Genomic DNA, 15,591 nt, shown 5'->3' with positions numbered 1-15,591 from the left:
ATGCCACTGACCTTTGGTGTGTAACTGGCCCAGTGGAATCAAATATAGAACATTTGGTTTTGCAGTTAATAAGGTGCGTATGAAATGTAAAAAAATTAGAAAATTTGACTATTAACATCACATATTTTCAGAACAATGTCAAAATATCAGCTGTCAAAAGATTTTTTTTAAATTTTTTATTTAAATACATTTTGAAATGTGGACCCCTGTGAGCTTTGCCAATCAGTAACTAGTAAGATAGATTGTACACACACACACACACACACACACCCACACACACCCACACACACACATATATATATATATACATACATACATACATACATATGTATACATATACATATATATATATATATACATATATATAGTCTTTTTTTAATTTTTGCCCCTTGTCTGAACCACACCTGAGTCAACAGTGCTTTAAATAATGGCTGCTTCCCTTATAATACATTTGCTTTGAGAATACACTACTGTTAACACGTCAATAATACACGTAGCAGCAATATACACAAATAATGCTAATAAACAGTTCAACTCTGGTTAGAAAACATAAAATATAGTTATAAATATATCCATAGTATAAAGACGTTGCACTACGCACATCCATGTATACATCTGGGGACATTTACACGAACAGTAGAGTAGGTCCTGGTTCACATCTCTGCAGAATACTAGTTCAGTTTGTATTGTGTCCCAGGTGTGTTCCCGAAGGCCAAGTGCTGTCAAGACAGTCATTCCAACATGGCGCCCGGCTGGAGTGTATGTGGGGGTCAGAGGTTATCCCACCATGGTGTCCAGCTGAAGTACTGGGGTAAAGAAGAGTGTCATTACCCGATTTGGCACCCGGTCTGATTTGTTATCTTTGATAATTTTACCTGTTTAACTCTTTAAAGCATGTTTTTCAGTCTGCTGTAGCCATACATATTATTAAGCTTAAATATCCATTCATCTATCCTAGTTGGGCAAACTCCCAAGTTTTACGTATGCAGTCAGACCTAAATCAGCTCTGTTCTGTTTTCTAACATTTATTAAGTGTTCAAATACAGAATTTTCATGAATTTAGTATTTATCGCATATGGTGCCAAATGGGGCAATGACAAGGAGATCATTCAGATATGGCATATGGGGAAAGAGGAGCTCATTTCAACATGGAGTATGGCTGGAGTGTGGAGCGGTGAGATGAGGTCATTCCAACATGGCGTCCAGATGAAGTGTGAGGGATGAGGAGGCAATTCCAATATGGCATCCAACTGAAGTGCGGGGTGAGAGGAGGTCATCCCAATATGGCGTCCAGCTGGAGTATGGGGAGAGAGGAGATCATTTCAACATGGCTTTGGGTGTCCGGCTGGGGTATGGTGGGAAAGGAGGTCATTCCAACATGATGTCCAGCTACAGTGTGGGGTGAGAGGAGGTAATTCCAATATGGCATCCAGCTACAGTGCAGGGAGAGAGAAGGTAATTCCAACATGGTGTCCAGATGAAGTTTGTGTGAGGAGAGGGGAGGTCATTCCAACATGGCGTCCAGCTGATCGGCCAGGTCGTCAAACATATTTCCGATGTCGTCCAAAATGTTTCCGGCTGCTTTGACTGTGCTACCTCCACTGGGGAAAACACAGAAGGGTTAGTCCATAAAATATATTATATATACCCCTGACAAGACCCCTGAAATCCCCTAAACATTTTTTAATTATCCTAGGAGCCAGTGGGGCAGATTCTAAAGTACTCAAGAGCCTTTAAACATGCTCTTGAGTACTTTTGCTTTGGAATTTATGTTTTAGAACTTTAAGCATACCTATTAATCAAAATTGACTTTAGAGAGCTTTTAACCCTGTTATAGTTGTTTCCCCCTCGCCATTCACTCACCCAAAATTCTATTTGGAGTAATTTTTGAAATTTTTTTCAAGATGCCATATTGCTGATAATCCCCGTTTTCACTGACAGCGGCACGTGCCCAATGCGTTGTACTTTATGCTTTCTAATTGTATTTTCTTGGTGATACACGCAGGATTCAAGAGCATTTTGGTACAAATGAAAAAAATAAATAAATAAAAAATCCACTACCCGCTAGTGTAATATGCAGCTATCCATCGGAGGTGTCGACTTCAGCTCCCACTAGACTTTGCAATTTTCTAACATAGAAGTCAGTGGACTTGTTCGTTTCAAATGAATGTTGCAATTCAAAATATGCAAATTATAACATAATGATCCACGGGTGTCATAGATTATAACTATATAGCAGGCTCAGGCACAATGGGTCTTCTGCAACTATAATTCAATTAACATGCAACTCACCCTTCCGTACGGTTGCCCTGGGCCAGCTTGTTTTCGACCACCTTGAGTGCGGCCTCCAAGGAAGTGCTGGTCTCCTCCAGGCGCCTCTGAGCAAGCACCTCCAGACAGGCCACAGGGCTGGGGGGCTCCTCAGGGGTCTGCCTGTAAGCTGGAGACACCCTCACTGCACTGGGGTAAGAGGTCAGCGGAGGGGAGCCCGGGGCGGTGAATGCAACACTCTGGACAACGCTGACATTTGGACCTGAGCAGACAATGCATACAATAATGATATCAAAGGTTACTTAGTTATGACAAGGTTTCTGAAGCAAACTACATGAAGAAACTATACTGCAAGTGTAATACTTCAGGAATATTGACAATGGGTGAGTTATTGAGACTTAAAGTCGGTGCACCTGATTTTTAAAAACATGAAAACCTGAACTTCATTTTATACAGTCTGCAGTGGTCCAAAGTTATTCCTCACTACATTTTGACCATCCTAATTTTTCACAGCAATAGGTGTATAAGCACTTTTCACAACTTTCAGAGATGGAGTTTTGCTGTGATGAAAAAACTAACAACAACTAATTTTCTAATTGGATACAGATATATTTTGACCTCAAAAGGTACTTATACAATATATCTGTACTGGGGCAAAAAAAAATCTTGCTCAAATACATGGAAAAAAATTGAACACATAAAGTAAGTGCAGAATAACTTTTGACAGCTGCAAACTGTTTAAAGTTAATTTGTTCTGTTTTTTATGATTTTTAAGTGTAACTAAACATTCAAAACAAACAAATCAACTTTTGTGCTACTAAACTGTATCTGGAGTTTTAATAGAATTGTCTACTGTTCCTAGTTTGGCATCTTTAGTGCAAACTAGGTATATTTTCAGTTTTCTGGTCAAAAATGCCCAAATCAAAGTTTGTGCTGTCTTCAGTGGCCACTGCGATTTCCAGTGGTCGGTGACATCACATAACAGTCAGCTGTTTCTTATTACAAACAGAGTTTAAAGTGTGGATACATGTTGATCAATCATAGTGTTCCTTACACCCCTAGACCTCACCCCTCCTTTCCCTTCACTTTTTTCTTTACTTCTCCAGACACTGCCTAGATTAGCAGCTCAATTTGAAATGTCCAATTTTACAGCTCCTTTAATAATTATTCATATGTCTCCATTAAGACAAAATAAATAAAAGCAAACAATCAAACAAACAAAGTAGTAGCCATCAGCAACATTGAAATAAAGCTCAAGACCTTAGGTTTATGAAGCTCCCTGCTACATTTTACACAAAATAATCACAATTTTATATGTTGTACAAGTGTCATATTGCTAGTAGTTACCTGGTACTGTCGTAGACTGCAGAATCCTGTGCACTTTCTGTGGACTGTCTGGCTTTAGCACCACGGCTTTGGGACTGGCTACACTCTGGTGCCCCCCAGTAGACACCGTGTGGATCTGCACACTGGTCAGTCTGGGAATGGCTGTGTGTGAGCTAACCAGGAGTGGAGAGGCTGCTTTCTGAGGGGTGGTCGGTCTACTGTTACTGCTACACAAGTTCTTTCGGGGACTGGAGGGCTTTGCGGATACAGGTGGCTTGGGTCCCTTTCCCATGGATCCTATTCTTTGGAAAACCAGCACCGGTCTTTGGGATTCATCATCACCTGGGGGCTCAACTCCATTTTGAACACTGTATAAACTGTTGCTCTGTTCGTGATTTGGTATGGTTGGGTCTTCTGGAGTGAGTACGTCTTTTGGTTTGTGCCTTCTCTTAACCGTATCGGACTCTTTGAGATTGAACTCCAGACTGGTTGGTGGGTGAGATGGCCCGCCAGGAGAAGGAGGCGCTGTTGTCCTGGGACGCTGCTTAATAGTCAGATTCCCTTCCTCTGCAAACGGAAGATGGCTGCCTGAGCTTCTTTTCGGTGAGGCGCTTCTCTTTGGCGACACACATTGGACTTGTCTTTCTGATTTCATTTTCAATTCGTACAACCCGTTCGAATTGCTTTCCACCCTTTCACTCCCGGTTCTCCTCAGCCCCCTTACCCCTAGCACTGGCACAGGTTTGGAATTCGGAAACTGGAAAACTTGCAGAGATGGCATGGGTGAGGAGGTGGGGCTAAAATTTGGTGACATTGTAACTTGTGTGGGCGGGATGTCGATTCTTCTAGACGGACTGCTGCTCCCGCTCTCCAGTCTGGCTGCAATGCTCCGAACACTTCCGGCGCTTTCCATTTCCACCCCTCCGGACTCCTCTGCTCTGTTTGGAACATTCGACATTCCAGTGACAGAGCTCATTCTTTTAGGTGGGGGTGGCGGAGGTCCTTTGCGTTTCCCTCTCACCGCAAAAGACTGACTGCGGCTAACATGGGCTGTCCCGTTGGAAATCCCCCTTGCGGTTCTTCGGGACAGAGTGGCGTATGACGGCAGGATGGCAGACGAAGCCGTGGTTCTTGGAGCGGTGTGTTCCTCTTCCTCCTCATCTGGTTCTCCATCAGACATGGCGTAGCGGGTAAGGCTTTGGGCACGCCTCTTTGAGTTATTCGGTACCTGTTGAGGACAAAGAATTGGTATAGCTCCAGGTAGGGGTTTTGATAGAACGTGTCCCGGGACATAGCTGAAGTTTTTATGCGTTGGAGGGGGGGACGTTGGCGATGGAGGTGGGTGAAGTGTCTGTTTAACTTTTGGTGGCACCGCGGGGTACACGAATCGCTGCATTTTACTCGGGGTAAGAGGCGGAGTCATGGGAGCAAAAGGTTTATTAGACGCATCTGAAAGTTTGTTTTCTTGGACATCTTGGCAAGAGTTCCCAGAGTTGCCGGAATTCCCAGACCCCCGCGAGCGCATGCCGATACTCTCCTGGCTCACAGACTTAGAAGAGGAAGAAGCCACACTCCTTATAGCGAACGCTTCAGAAGCCCCGCCTCCAGCTCCGCCTTTCATGGCTGTCTGCAGCTCAGCGCTCAGCTCACTGTCCTGGAATGACGTGAGGGTCCTGGGGGTCCTGGGAGTGCGCGGAGAAGGGCAGAGGTCGTCTGGTGCTGGGTCAGTGTGCGAATGGTGGGAGAGGTTATGGGAGGGCGGGTGCTCGATGGCAACAAGCTCCAGAGCAGCGGGGGGCTTACGTCGCAGGGTCCCGATGGAGTCGCCATGGCAACGAGATCGCTGGAGATCGCACAGGCGTTTGACAGCTAGCATCAACTTCTTCTGGTGACCTACAGGAGACCAGGAGCAAAATGGTAAAGTAAAACAAAGGCAATCAGAGCAGTTTATTTGGGTTGGTCAAAAAAAAAAAAAAAAAAAAAAAAAAGCAATTGGCCTTACCCTCTGCTGAGAGTTTCAATTATTATGTTGCTTTGCACATATATTTAAAGGCTCACTGCATAACTTTTTGGATGGCCGGTTCATCACCTACTTGACTCTGCTTGAAACCTAACATTTGTTCACCTACTATTTTATTGCTCAAAGATTTACTTTAAAATTATACATTCTTACTGTGAGTGGGCTTGCCTCTCCACAGATCTGACCAGTAACTTGACCTGGTAGCACCATCTGCTTGTCTCCATGGAGAGACATTTAGGATTACTCATAAATAAAAATAAAACAAAACACCAAGTAAGTTTTTGATTAGAAAAACAATATCATAAAATGGTGCACAATTTGGCTTTTCTGGTAGAGGGTTCCCCAACAGGGTTCCCTCCATGGAGATGTTATTGCTTTTCCTGGAATGTTCCACAATAAACATTCAACATATCTTGCATTTACCCAAATACTGGCACTTTTATTGCTAAAAAATAATAATAATATTTAACTAATTCATTCAAAAGCAATAACAGCTCTGTGGAATCAAGCAGTTCAGTTAAGCAATGTGCCTTTAATGTTGATCAAATCAATTAGACACTACAATTGTTGTAGTAGTTTTCAAACCCCATGGTTTTACTCCTACTTAAGTAATATATTTTACAGGAACAGTACTATTAACTTGAGTGGGGCTGCAACTAATGGTTATTTTAGTAGTGGACCAGTCAGTGATTCATTTTTCAGTTACTCGACTAGTACAATAATGGTTATTATTTGCATTTTGGGGTGCTTCTAGAGAATATTTACAAATTAAATTAAGGTACTAAAAATCTGAAATTGTTCATTATCTTTGGAAATTTTTATAATGTCATTGTATTTTCGTGTGTGTTTTAGAGATTGTACAGTCCAGATAATGATTACAATTATCACAATACAATATTTTTTATAGTCACCTAGTCGTGGTTAATGGATGAATAGTTGCAGCCCTATACTTGAGTAAAAATGTTGGTTCCTCTTCCCACTGTGAGTCTACAAGTGTCAAAAGCTTTATGTTGACAGTATGAAAGGATTTGAACATTGGTGTTTCTTGAAAAGTAATACCATGTCAGTGGTTTATTTGATTTCACTTAAATATGAACATATGTTTGAACTACAGAGAAAGTCAGAGAACCCAAAGGTACATGAGGTCAACCTGCGATGACAGTGACTCTCACCCAGTTTGGTAATGCCGATCTCCTGCAGATCCTCCCATGTGATGTCTTTGACGATTCCAATGGAGTCATAGCCATTGTCACACAGCCTCTTCTGGTACTGAGGCAGCCCGATCACACTCAGCCACTCGCCAAGGTCCGACTACGCAGTGCACAAGAAAAAGCAAAACAAAACCTAAGTTAAGTCGCTGTAAAAGAGCATTCACTCCAAGAGTGGTGCACTGAGGCCGGTGTGAACCCAACAGCCACAGTAAAAGGCCGGTCTGAGAGCCCTTGAAACAGGAGGTCTCTGAGGGGCTCCACACACACTCTGGGCAGTTCAGATCAATTTAATATCTGCGAGAGTCTCCTCCTCTGTCTGAGCAGGTGAGCCTGGGTCTGTCTGCGCAGGTGAGCCTGGGTCTGTCTGCGCAGGTGAGCCTGGGTCTGTCTACACAGATGAGCCTGGGTCTGTCTGTGTGTCATTCAAAAAGTATTTTCTCATCTGCCACCAGTGCGTACAGTCTTCATGGTGTATTTAGCCACAGGTGAAAGAAAAGACCACTGTGTATAGGGGAAACGAGTGTGTGCGTGTAAGGGGGAGGTGTCATAGAAATACGTTCGGTGATCAGCTGGATGGGATGGCTCTTGATGCTTAAGTACTTGGTGACATCACACAGGACTGCCCTGATTAAAGTGGGACTAAACTCTGCCCACAGCCACATTTCAAATAGAGCTGCTAAACTGGGCAGTACCTGGAGAACTAAAGGGGAGAGTGAGGGGTAGAGTCTGAAGGTGTAAGGAACAGTGTGATTGGTCTAACATTTCAAAATGCAGCCAGGTCTTTGTAATCAGAAATCAGAACACTGGCTTTAATTAAGGCAAGGCAGTCGTGCAGTCTTATTTTTATATGTTTTAAACCAAGATTTACCTAGGACATCATCTTTCTATTATTAAGCCATTTTATGTTTAAATAATGATCTCTGTATCTTATAGTTTAACACTAAATACTTGAGAAAAAAGCTGAATCAAATTTCACTGTTGAGCTCCAAACTGGAATCGGCTCCTAGTAACTATATAGCTGTTTAAAAACTCTCTTATAGCCACAGTTGCATGGAAATATAGATTTTTTTTACTTGTTATGGTTTATTCCTACACTTATCAAAAAGCTGTAAAAGCCCAAGTGTCCTCACAGGAATGTAGTCCGGCAGCCACTCTGGTATGGTCAGCTTGCTGATCTCCAGGGAGATCTTCTTGCGGTGGCCTGGTTTGGTCACTCCGATGGCTGTGAGGTCCTGGACAGGAAAACACAAAGGGAATTAATCAAATGAAAATGTGTTTCTTGTTTTGCTTTTATTTTTATTATTATTTTTTATTTTGAGACTTATTTGAAAGGACAGTTGTAGCGTGACTTTGGGAAAGAGAGGGTATAGAGCAGTTTTGGCTGGGATGTGAACCTATGACAACTACACCTCAGACAAGCACCCGTTTCTTGTTTTAAATACCTTATGAGTAAATAATAGTAATAATTATATAGTATAATATAGTATAGTTAAAATACATTTGAAATAAATCAGTTGTGCATGTTTCAACATTGTAACAACAGTAAAAGAAAAGTGAACCCTTTGAACACATTGACTGATTGATGGATACTTTGCAGCTGATGTCATGAACATTTCGTCAGGGTGTGATGATAACTAGAAATACTCTGCTGTCTGAAACTCTGTTACAGGTGAGATTCTTTGTGCTAAACAAGTTCCTCTCAAATAACATTACAGCCAGAAGCTAGCTAGCATCACGCAACAGTTTTTCAGTTAGTCACGCTCACCTTTTTGTTAAAAATGAAAAACCTAAACATGATCGTGAAGGCTTGTATTGATCACAGGCTCCTGAAAATGTGTGGTTTAAATCCACTTTGTACTTTTTCTTGAGTTTTCAGACTTAAAACTTTTTGGAGTGTTTGCTAATGTGTTCTTTGTGTCACCATGGTAAGTGCTGTACATTCCCCAATAAAAATACATGTAGAACCCCCCAGCGTGATGTCACTGATGTCAATACCATAGGGGCAACTGTGGCTCAACGGTTAGTGAAAGGTCAGAGGATCGGTCAGTTCAAGTTCATTCTGTCATTGTGTCCTTAAGCAAGAAACTTCTCCCACTTTGCGTAGTATGAATTTGGTATGTGAGTGAGTGATTGGTGGTCAGAGATGCCGATGGTGCATTTTTTACAATGAATAGGGTTTTCTCTAATAGTTTAGAGAAAACTGTAATTTCTACAAGACCAGAAGTCTATCGTTGTGGATAGACTTCTAGAGCAACTCTTCAGCAGGTTTTGGGGATGCAACAACTCCCCTTAGGGCACCATAATAATGTGATAGTTCAGTTCAGTTGTACACACTGGTGCTCACCTCGGGGGTCATGCGGCTGATGGTGGGCACGTCGTACCCGGCATTGATGAAGTTTGTGGTGTACTGCTCTAGCTGGAACTCACACAGCCACTGGTAGATGGCCTCAGCATCCTACAGAGCACAGAAGACACTTTGAGAAGGTGTGGGCACAAGGCAACACTTATTCTGTTTACATGCACTGGGACTGCGACAAGAGTCTGACAGGTTTTGACGATTTGACGATTTGAGTTTGGTTGTTTAGCACCCTTGGATCTCTCTGTTCATGTAAACCTAATGAGTGAGAAGAGCCTGAGGAGAACTTTACCTTTCCGTCCAGGATCTGCTTAGGTCTGAGGAAGCCCTTCTGTGGAGTGCCATTGACCTGGCGCCGGGACCCACCTAAAACATACAATAATCAGTGATAACCCGTGTGTGATCCGCTTCCACAGTGCACAATGTTTCTTCATCACAAACATACCCAAAGTTGTGTTTTATTTCATTCAAATCTTGTTTAACAAATAAACTCTGGATATTTAGGCTACGTTATTCTCTAAAAAAGAAAACACTCTGGTCAATGTAGTAATACAGGGATTGCTCCACTGTGTTTTTAAACTCCATACACCTTCACTAAAATCATCAGGATAATTTCAACTCTGGAATTGCCCATCTCTGCTGAACTGAAGATAAAACGTAGCTATTAACTTGAAAACTACCACTACACACTTTACAACGTGAGATAGAGAATTTTGAGCTTTGGTAATGTAGACAGACTAAGAATTTAGGATTACTCATGCGTGTGAATGAAACAAAACACTCCAGGTATGTTTTTGATGAAGTAACAACATTGCTCTTTAAAAAGTCTAGATAAAATATGGAATCTATTGCCATGGCCACTGTGGCAGCCATCTTGTGAGTGGAGCAAGAGAAAAATTCTGATTGAAAATAATGTAAAACAGTGTTTTAATGGCCATATAATGTAATATTTGTGGTAGGGTTGTCCAAAAAAATATTTATGTCAACATAAATAAATAATAAATCATAGGGCATTACCCTATGGGCAAAATATAATATTCAGTATTTTGAAACAGGTCAAATAACCATGAACTAATGTGAGTCTGCTCTACATGTTCACAATAAATTCCATCACCCATGATGATGACGACGACGATGATGATGATGATGATGATGATATTTGACAAATGGTGATGCCTGGTTTATGGTCAGCATCTCTATAATTGCTGGGCCTATCCACATCCACAAAAAAAAAAAAAAATAAAAAATAAAAAAAATAAAAATAAAAAAAAAATACTGGCACAATTCTACAATTCCCCCTCTCACAGTTAAAGTATTTGTGAGACCCCAAAAACTATAAACCAAAATGCCTCACTAGCTCGCTATCACCAGTAGAAGGCCGTCTTTTGGAGATGATGGATGGTACAGTTTGTTCTGAAGAGCAAAACGAAAAGCTGTTGTAACTCAGGCGAATTATATCAATGTAAAGTAAACGATACAATATAGTTCATTTGGGATTCAACAAGGCTTCCTCTAACTTCAGAACAACTGTACTATCTGGCATCTTGGACTGTCTTCATACCTTTTCCATAAAATGTTGGGAAAACAACTCTCAGTATAAAAAATAAATAATAATAATAATAATAATAATAATAATAATAATAATAATAATAATAATACTCAACTGCATTTTGGTTGCTTTTTTCAGGACAGAGAAAGATTGTACATCACCGGATTGGTAAACCACTAACTAAATTTGAGCATGGGTTGTAGACACCCATGAACTATAAACCTATATTATTTAGCGACGTACAAATTGTATTTGTACAATTATTACGGAAAATTGCAAAAATCAAGCAGTAAACAATAATATATAGACAATTAAGTGGTATAGAAAATTAGAGTTTAAGTGAGCTCAAATTTTGAGTGAAGACCCCGAGAAAAAATATTGAAAGACGACTCAGTAGCACCACCTCAAAAATTGATTTACATTGCCCCAATGGGAGCAATGCCAGAAAAATGTCATCGTAGACAAATTAAACTTGCATCAAAAATAGGCCATTTGAGGACATGTAAAATTCATTTGACATCTCCTCCAACAGTTTTCATCAAAAATACTTCAAACTTCACCAAAAGACACAAAACACAATAAAAGCAATAATAAGGTTATCAATTATATTTTAAATAAAATGTTGGTCATGGTCATGGTGATTTTTCAACAAAATGTACAATTTAAAAAAAAAAAAAAGAAATTCTCTGTTTCACAACCGTTGTTGGATTTTAATGGCCCCAGTGAAGCATGCTTGCATATTTCTGAGCTGGACATAACAACATGCAAATTATAGCTTGTTGTAGAAATCTTTACTTATGATGTTTTAGCTAATTTGTACTTTGTCATATTGGCTGGTGTCTGAGATGGATACTGGTATGCACAGAGCTGTCACGGTAACCACAATATTGCAATACCGATGATCAATCACACCGCACAAGGGCTGAAGTGACTGTGGTAACCACATTTTGCATTTTAATGAGGCTCCACGCACCTGCCCGGCCTAATGTTACTGTTCAACTATGAACCAATTCATGTAGAGGTTTGGCTCAGCCCCTGATAACCTGTACTCTGCCCGCGGAACCGACAACTGTCCACAAGCACTCCCTCCCACATGAGTTTAGTGTGGCACAGTGATAGAACATAATATAATCGTATATACTCATAACTATTCTCTAGGGGTTTCCTCAGGCTAGGTATTTTGAGCTGTGCCGTGCTTAAGCATGAATGTGTAGGGTTCAATGGCCCACACTCACACCTGCACAACCGAACCAAGCCACGGCCCGGTGACGCCATCACACGGCGCTGCTTGTTTACATGCCACGCAGCAGTGCTACCACTTTAGCAGAGAAAATAAGACAAAGGCCATGAAATATCTGTTAAATAGTGAGGCAGATATGCACCCTACTGTGAGACGCACTCCTCCATGAGTTTATGGATTAAACAACAGTGTGGAACAGCAAGGACACCAGGAAACGTCTGTCTGGACTGCAGACATCTATGAACTATAAACTTACATTATTTTTATATTTAATATTGACTTTCAGTTGAACTCCACGTCCCACTGCATGAAGTGGCACTTATCTGGGTGCAACTTTAATCCCACAGCCACGATCCTCCCCAGTACCAGCCACAAGGAAGCCACTAAGCACTCCTAACGGGAAACATTAGCAAGAATGTGATCCATAAGTCTCTCAGATGGTCCTGGGGCATTGTATAACACAAAACTAAGGACCTTGAACTGCCAATTCCCCCTGCCAGTGCTGAATGCAGTCTTTTTGTCTCAATTCAGGGGTGAGAGGGACCTGCCAATAGCCACTACGTAAATTCAATGATGAGAACCATGATGATCCCACCACTAAATCTAAGGTCTCACCTACACGTGGAAGGGGATAGCAGTCCTTCCTTGTTACCTAGTTTAATGGCCTGTAGTCCACACAGAACCTCCATCTTGGGCTCTTTATTCTTAGGATCATGACCACAGCTGACACCCATGGGCTATCAGATGGTTCAATTATACTGGCCTCCAACATGGCTTGGACCTCTTTATCTGCAGCCTCCTGTCGTATCAGGGGCAGGCAGCGGGAGCGAACCTCAACCAGGTGCGTGAGCCCCACCTCACTGAAGCCCTTAAATTCCCACAGGGGGGAATTTAAAATAAAACATCCCCAGTGCCCCGTCCTGACACAACAGGGATAGAACAAGAACATGTATCACTACAATTACTGAGCTATTACAATACTATAATATAACAATTGTCTATTTCTATTTTGATTCAGTAGTTTGTTCAAAAAGAGCACTCAGAGAATGGGGAGCGCAAAAAAAAAAAAAAAAAAAAAAAAATCGGCATCGAATATGTGTATCAAGTATTGATATCAAATAATTTAAATCGATATCAGCTGATATGATACACTGGAACAGATATACTATACTAACTATTAAACCACATTTTAACATCCAGACATACTGACAAATAACTATATTTTCTTCAATGAATTTGTTGCCATAAACTGTAGGTGCAGTGTATGATAAATGGTTTAGGATAAATATCTTACTGTGATTTTCTAAAAAGCATTGCAAATACATTTTGATTTGTGTTCATCCATGTTTTAATAATACAATTGTGTTCAAAGTAGTGCTGTCACGATACTAGTATTTCAAACTGCAATTCTGTACTAAGCAAAAGACTTGATAGGCAATACTAATTCTGCACCACGAGGATAAGAATACTCTTTTTTTAGACAACGGAATGTGATTTTTAACATTAAATCATATTATTTCCTTTTACATTACCATGTGCCTTATATCTGTGTAATCCCTCATTCGTCCAGGTAGGTTCCATAGTGGTCCATGAGTGTATACTAGTCTATGTGGTCTGATACAGCTTAAAATCATACTAAAGCTATTCAGGAAAGGTTCATTTCTGTCCTGTTAATGTAACTTTTTAGTATGGATACCTGCTCAAATGAGTATCTAGTTTTGATACTAGTTTTAGTATTGATTAGTAGTGTCTGATTTCCAATACTTTTGACAACCCTAGTTCAAAGTTCAGATTTTAAACACATCCAGAAGAACTGACAAAAACACTGAAATATGAACTGACAAACTAATACATGAAACTGAAAACATGTTTGTACAGATCTGCAGTTTTCTTTGCAGAATAAGACAGGGGATTTTGTAGCCTTTGTGATTTGCTAATTGCATCCATTTAAGGTGCTGTTTCGACTGAATTGTGGTTAATCTTGCAGCTCAAATGTATAACTTTTCTTGTCCATGTTACATCCTAGTCTGTAATGTCTTCATTAGTACAGTGTTTTTATTGCTGAAAAATCTAATCAAACGCATGTATTCTTCTTGTGTATGAGTTTGCATCTTCACACATCTGTCCTCTAACATGGCCTGATAACATCACCTGTTTGTCTCCATAGAGATACTAAAGTTGTAGACAACTCCAATAAATCTATAAGGAGCAGATAGTGTCACAAGTTACACAGTGCAGCTTTAAGTTAATGCAATAGTGAAGTAATACCTTGCCTTATTCTGTATATAAGCTGTTAACCCTGTAGTTTAGACTTCTACAAACATGATCTGTAAAGCACAGGATTCTTGGATTGGTTAAGCAGTTCAGATTTCAGTCTTCTTAAATGTTACAAGTTTTGCTGTGTAACGAACATTAATTTTAAAACAACTAAATCGCGCATGTTATCACAATGCCAATACCACTAAATCCAAAATTGTCCAGCTCTAGAACATCAACAACAGTCTGAGAAAAATATAGTGACTTACCCTTTAGGAATGAAAACCAAAACATACTTAGGCTCTGCTCCACACATTTCAAAATGAATGCCATGCCAAATGCTTCTTTCTCTCCCTCTCTCTCTCTCTCTGATCCCTCCCTCTTTCACCCTGAGGTCACTGTTTATCCAACATCAAATCAGGCTGTCTCAGAGTCAACCTATGCACGCTACTAGGGCTGCAAGCAGGGTGCATAGCTTTCAGTTTAAGCTTCAGTACTGCTACTTAAAGCAACAATATGGCACTTTCTGGAGGTGTCACATCACCTGCATGATTCCATAGACAGTTAAAACCACAAGCAAGAGAAGGCCCTTCTCCAGGGCAAATAAGAGTCAGGTTTGTGGAAATGCAAGAGCGCTCCCAGGAAGGATTGTAAAAGAAAATTAAATTCAAGAGAGTTCCTCAGTATCTGTTAAGTCCATTGAACTACCTTATGGTGGGAACTGTCACCTGAGTCTTAGTGTGCATGCTCTTTGAATTATACTTCTATGTGGTATTAACTATAGCACATAACATATGTAGTTGCCCATGTCACCTTTTATTGTTTTGAAAATGCTATACTGTAGTCGCTGAAAACAACATATTAAAATATTAAATTAGTTTCAGTTTCATTTTTGGCGCTCTGAGTCCATTTTACCCTCCTGTATCACAACATAATCAGTGTGTATCCTGCAAATGAAACTACTGCACATCACATCAGGTTTGTGAAGTTGTAGTGTATTGTTTTGCATCCCGCTTTATGGAGAATTGTTGTGTGGAAGCAAAGTAAATTTTGTGTAATACCTCCTCTTTATGAGTTCCTATGTCCTGTCAAATGTTAATGCTTCTGGATGGGTTCAAAATATGCAGTGTTAACTGATTATTCATGTAAAACATAATTTGAATTTTCTTTTGTCCCCACACTGCACTGCTGATTCATATAGTGGTGTGTTCATTTGCCAGCTGCGTGCTTGGTTTTATTAGTTTCTTGGTCCAGGTGAGGTAAGTATCTGCTTTCATTTCCTCTGGCTGGCCCTCACAACAAAGGAGCAACAAAAAATTTATTATACAACTATTCTGTTTTGATACAGTCTGAATATCTTGT

The 15,591-nt window shown here is 40.5% G+C and overlaps 1 protein-coding gene across 2 annotated transcripts in view; it reads right to left on the bottom strand.

Moving 5' to 3' along the window:
* Positions 1-377: 377 nt before the first annotated feature.
* caskin2 (CASK interacting protein 2) overlaps positions 378-15,591 on the bottom strand; it is a 95,816-nt gene continuing 80,602 nt past the window's right edge. For both annotated transcript variants that reach the window (XM_033985256.2, XM_055229771.1), the window contains 7 exons: positions 9,477-9,550; positions 9,173-9,283; positions 7,959-8,060; positions 6,790-6,928; positions 3,619-5,490; positions 2,293-2,533; positions 378-1,601 (listed from right to left, as the gene is read on the bottom strand). In XM_033985256.2, the coding sequence (XP_033841147.1) occupies positions 1,505-1,601; positions 2,293-2,533; positions 3,619-5,490; positions 6,790-6,928; positions 7,959-8,060; positions 9,173-9,283; positions 9,477-9,550 (2,636 nt within the window). In that variant the 3' untranslated portion in view covers positions 378-1,504. The remainder of the gene's footprint in view (positions 1,602-2,292; positions 2,534-3,618; positions 5,491-6,789; positions 6,929-7,958; positions 8,061-9,172; positions 9,284-9,476; positions 9,551-15,591) is intronic.

The sequence above is a fragment of the Periophthalmus magnuspinnatus genome, chromosome 19 (genome assembly GCF_009829125.3).
Source record: "Periophthalmus magnuspinnatus isolate fPerMag1 chromosome 19, fPerMag1.2.pri, whole genome shotgun sequence".
Lineage (NCBI taxonomy): Eukaryota > Metazoa > Chordata > Actinopteri > Gobiiformes > Gobiidae > Periophthalmus > Periophthalmus magnuspinnatus.
Note: the sequence above shows the minus strand (reverse complement) of the source record. Positions and strands in the feature narration are given on the sequence as shown.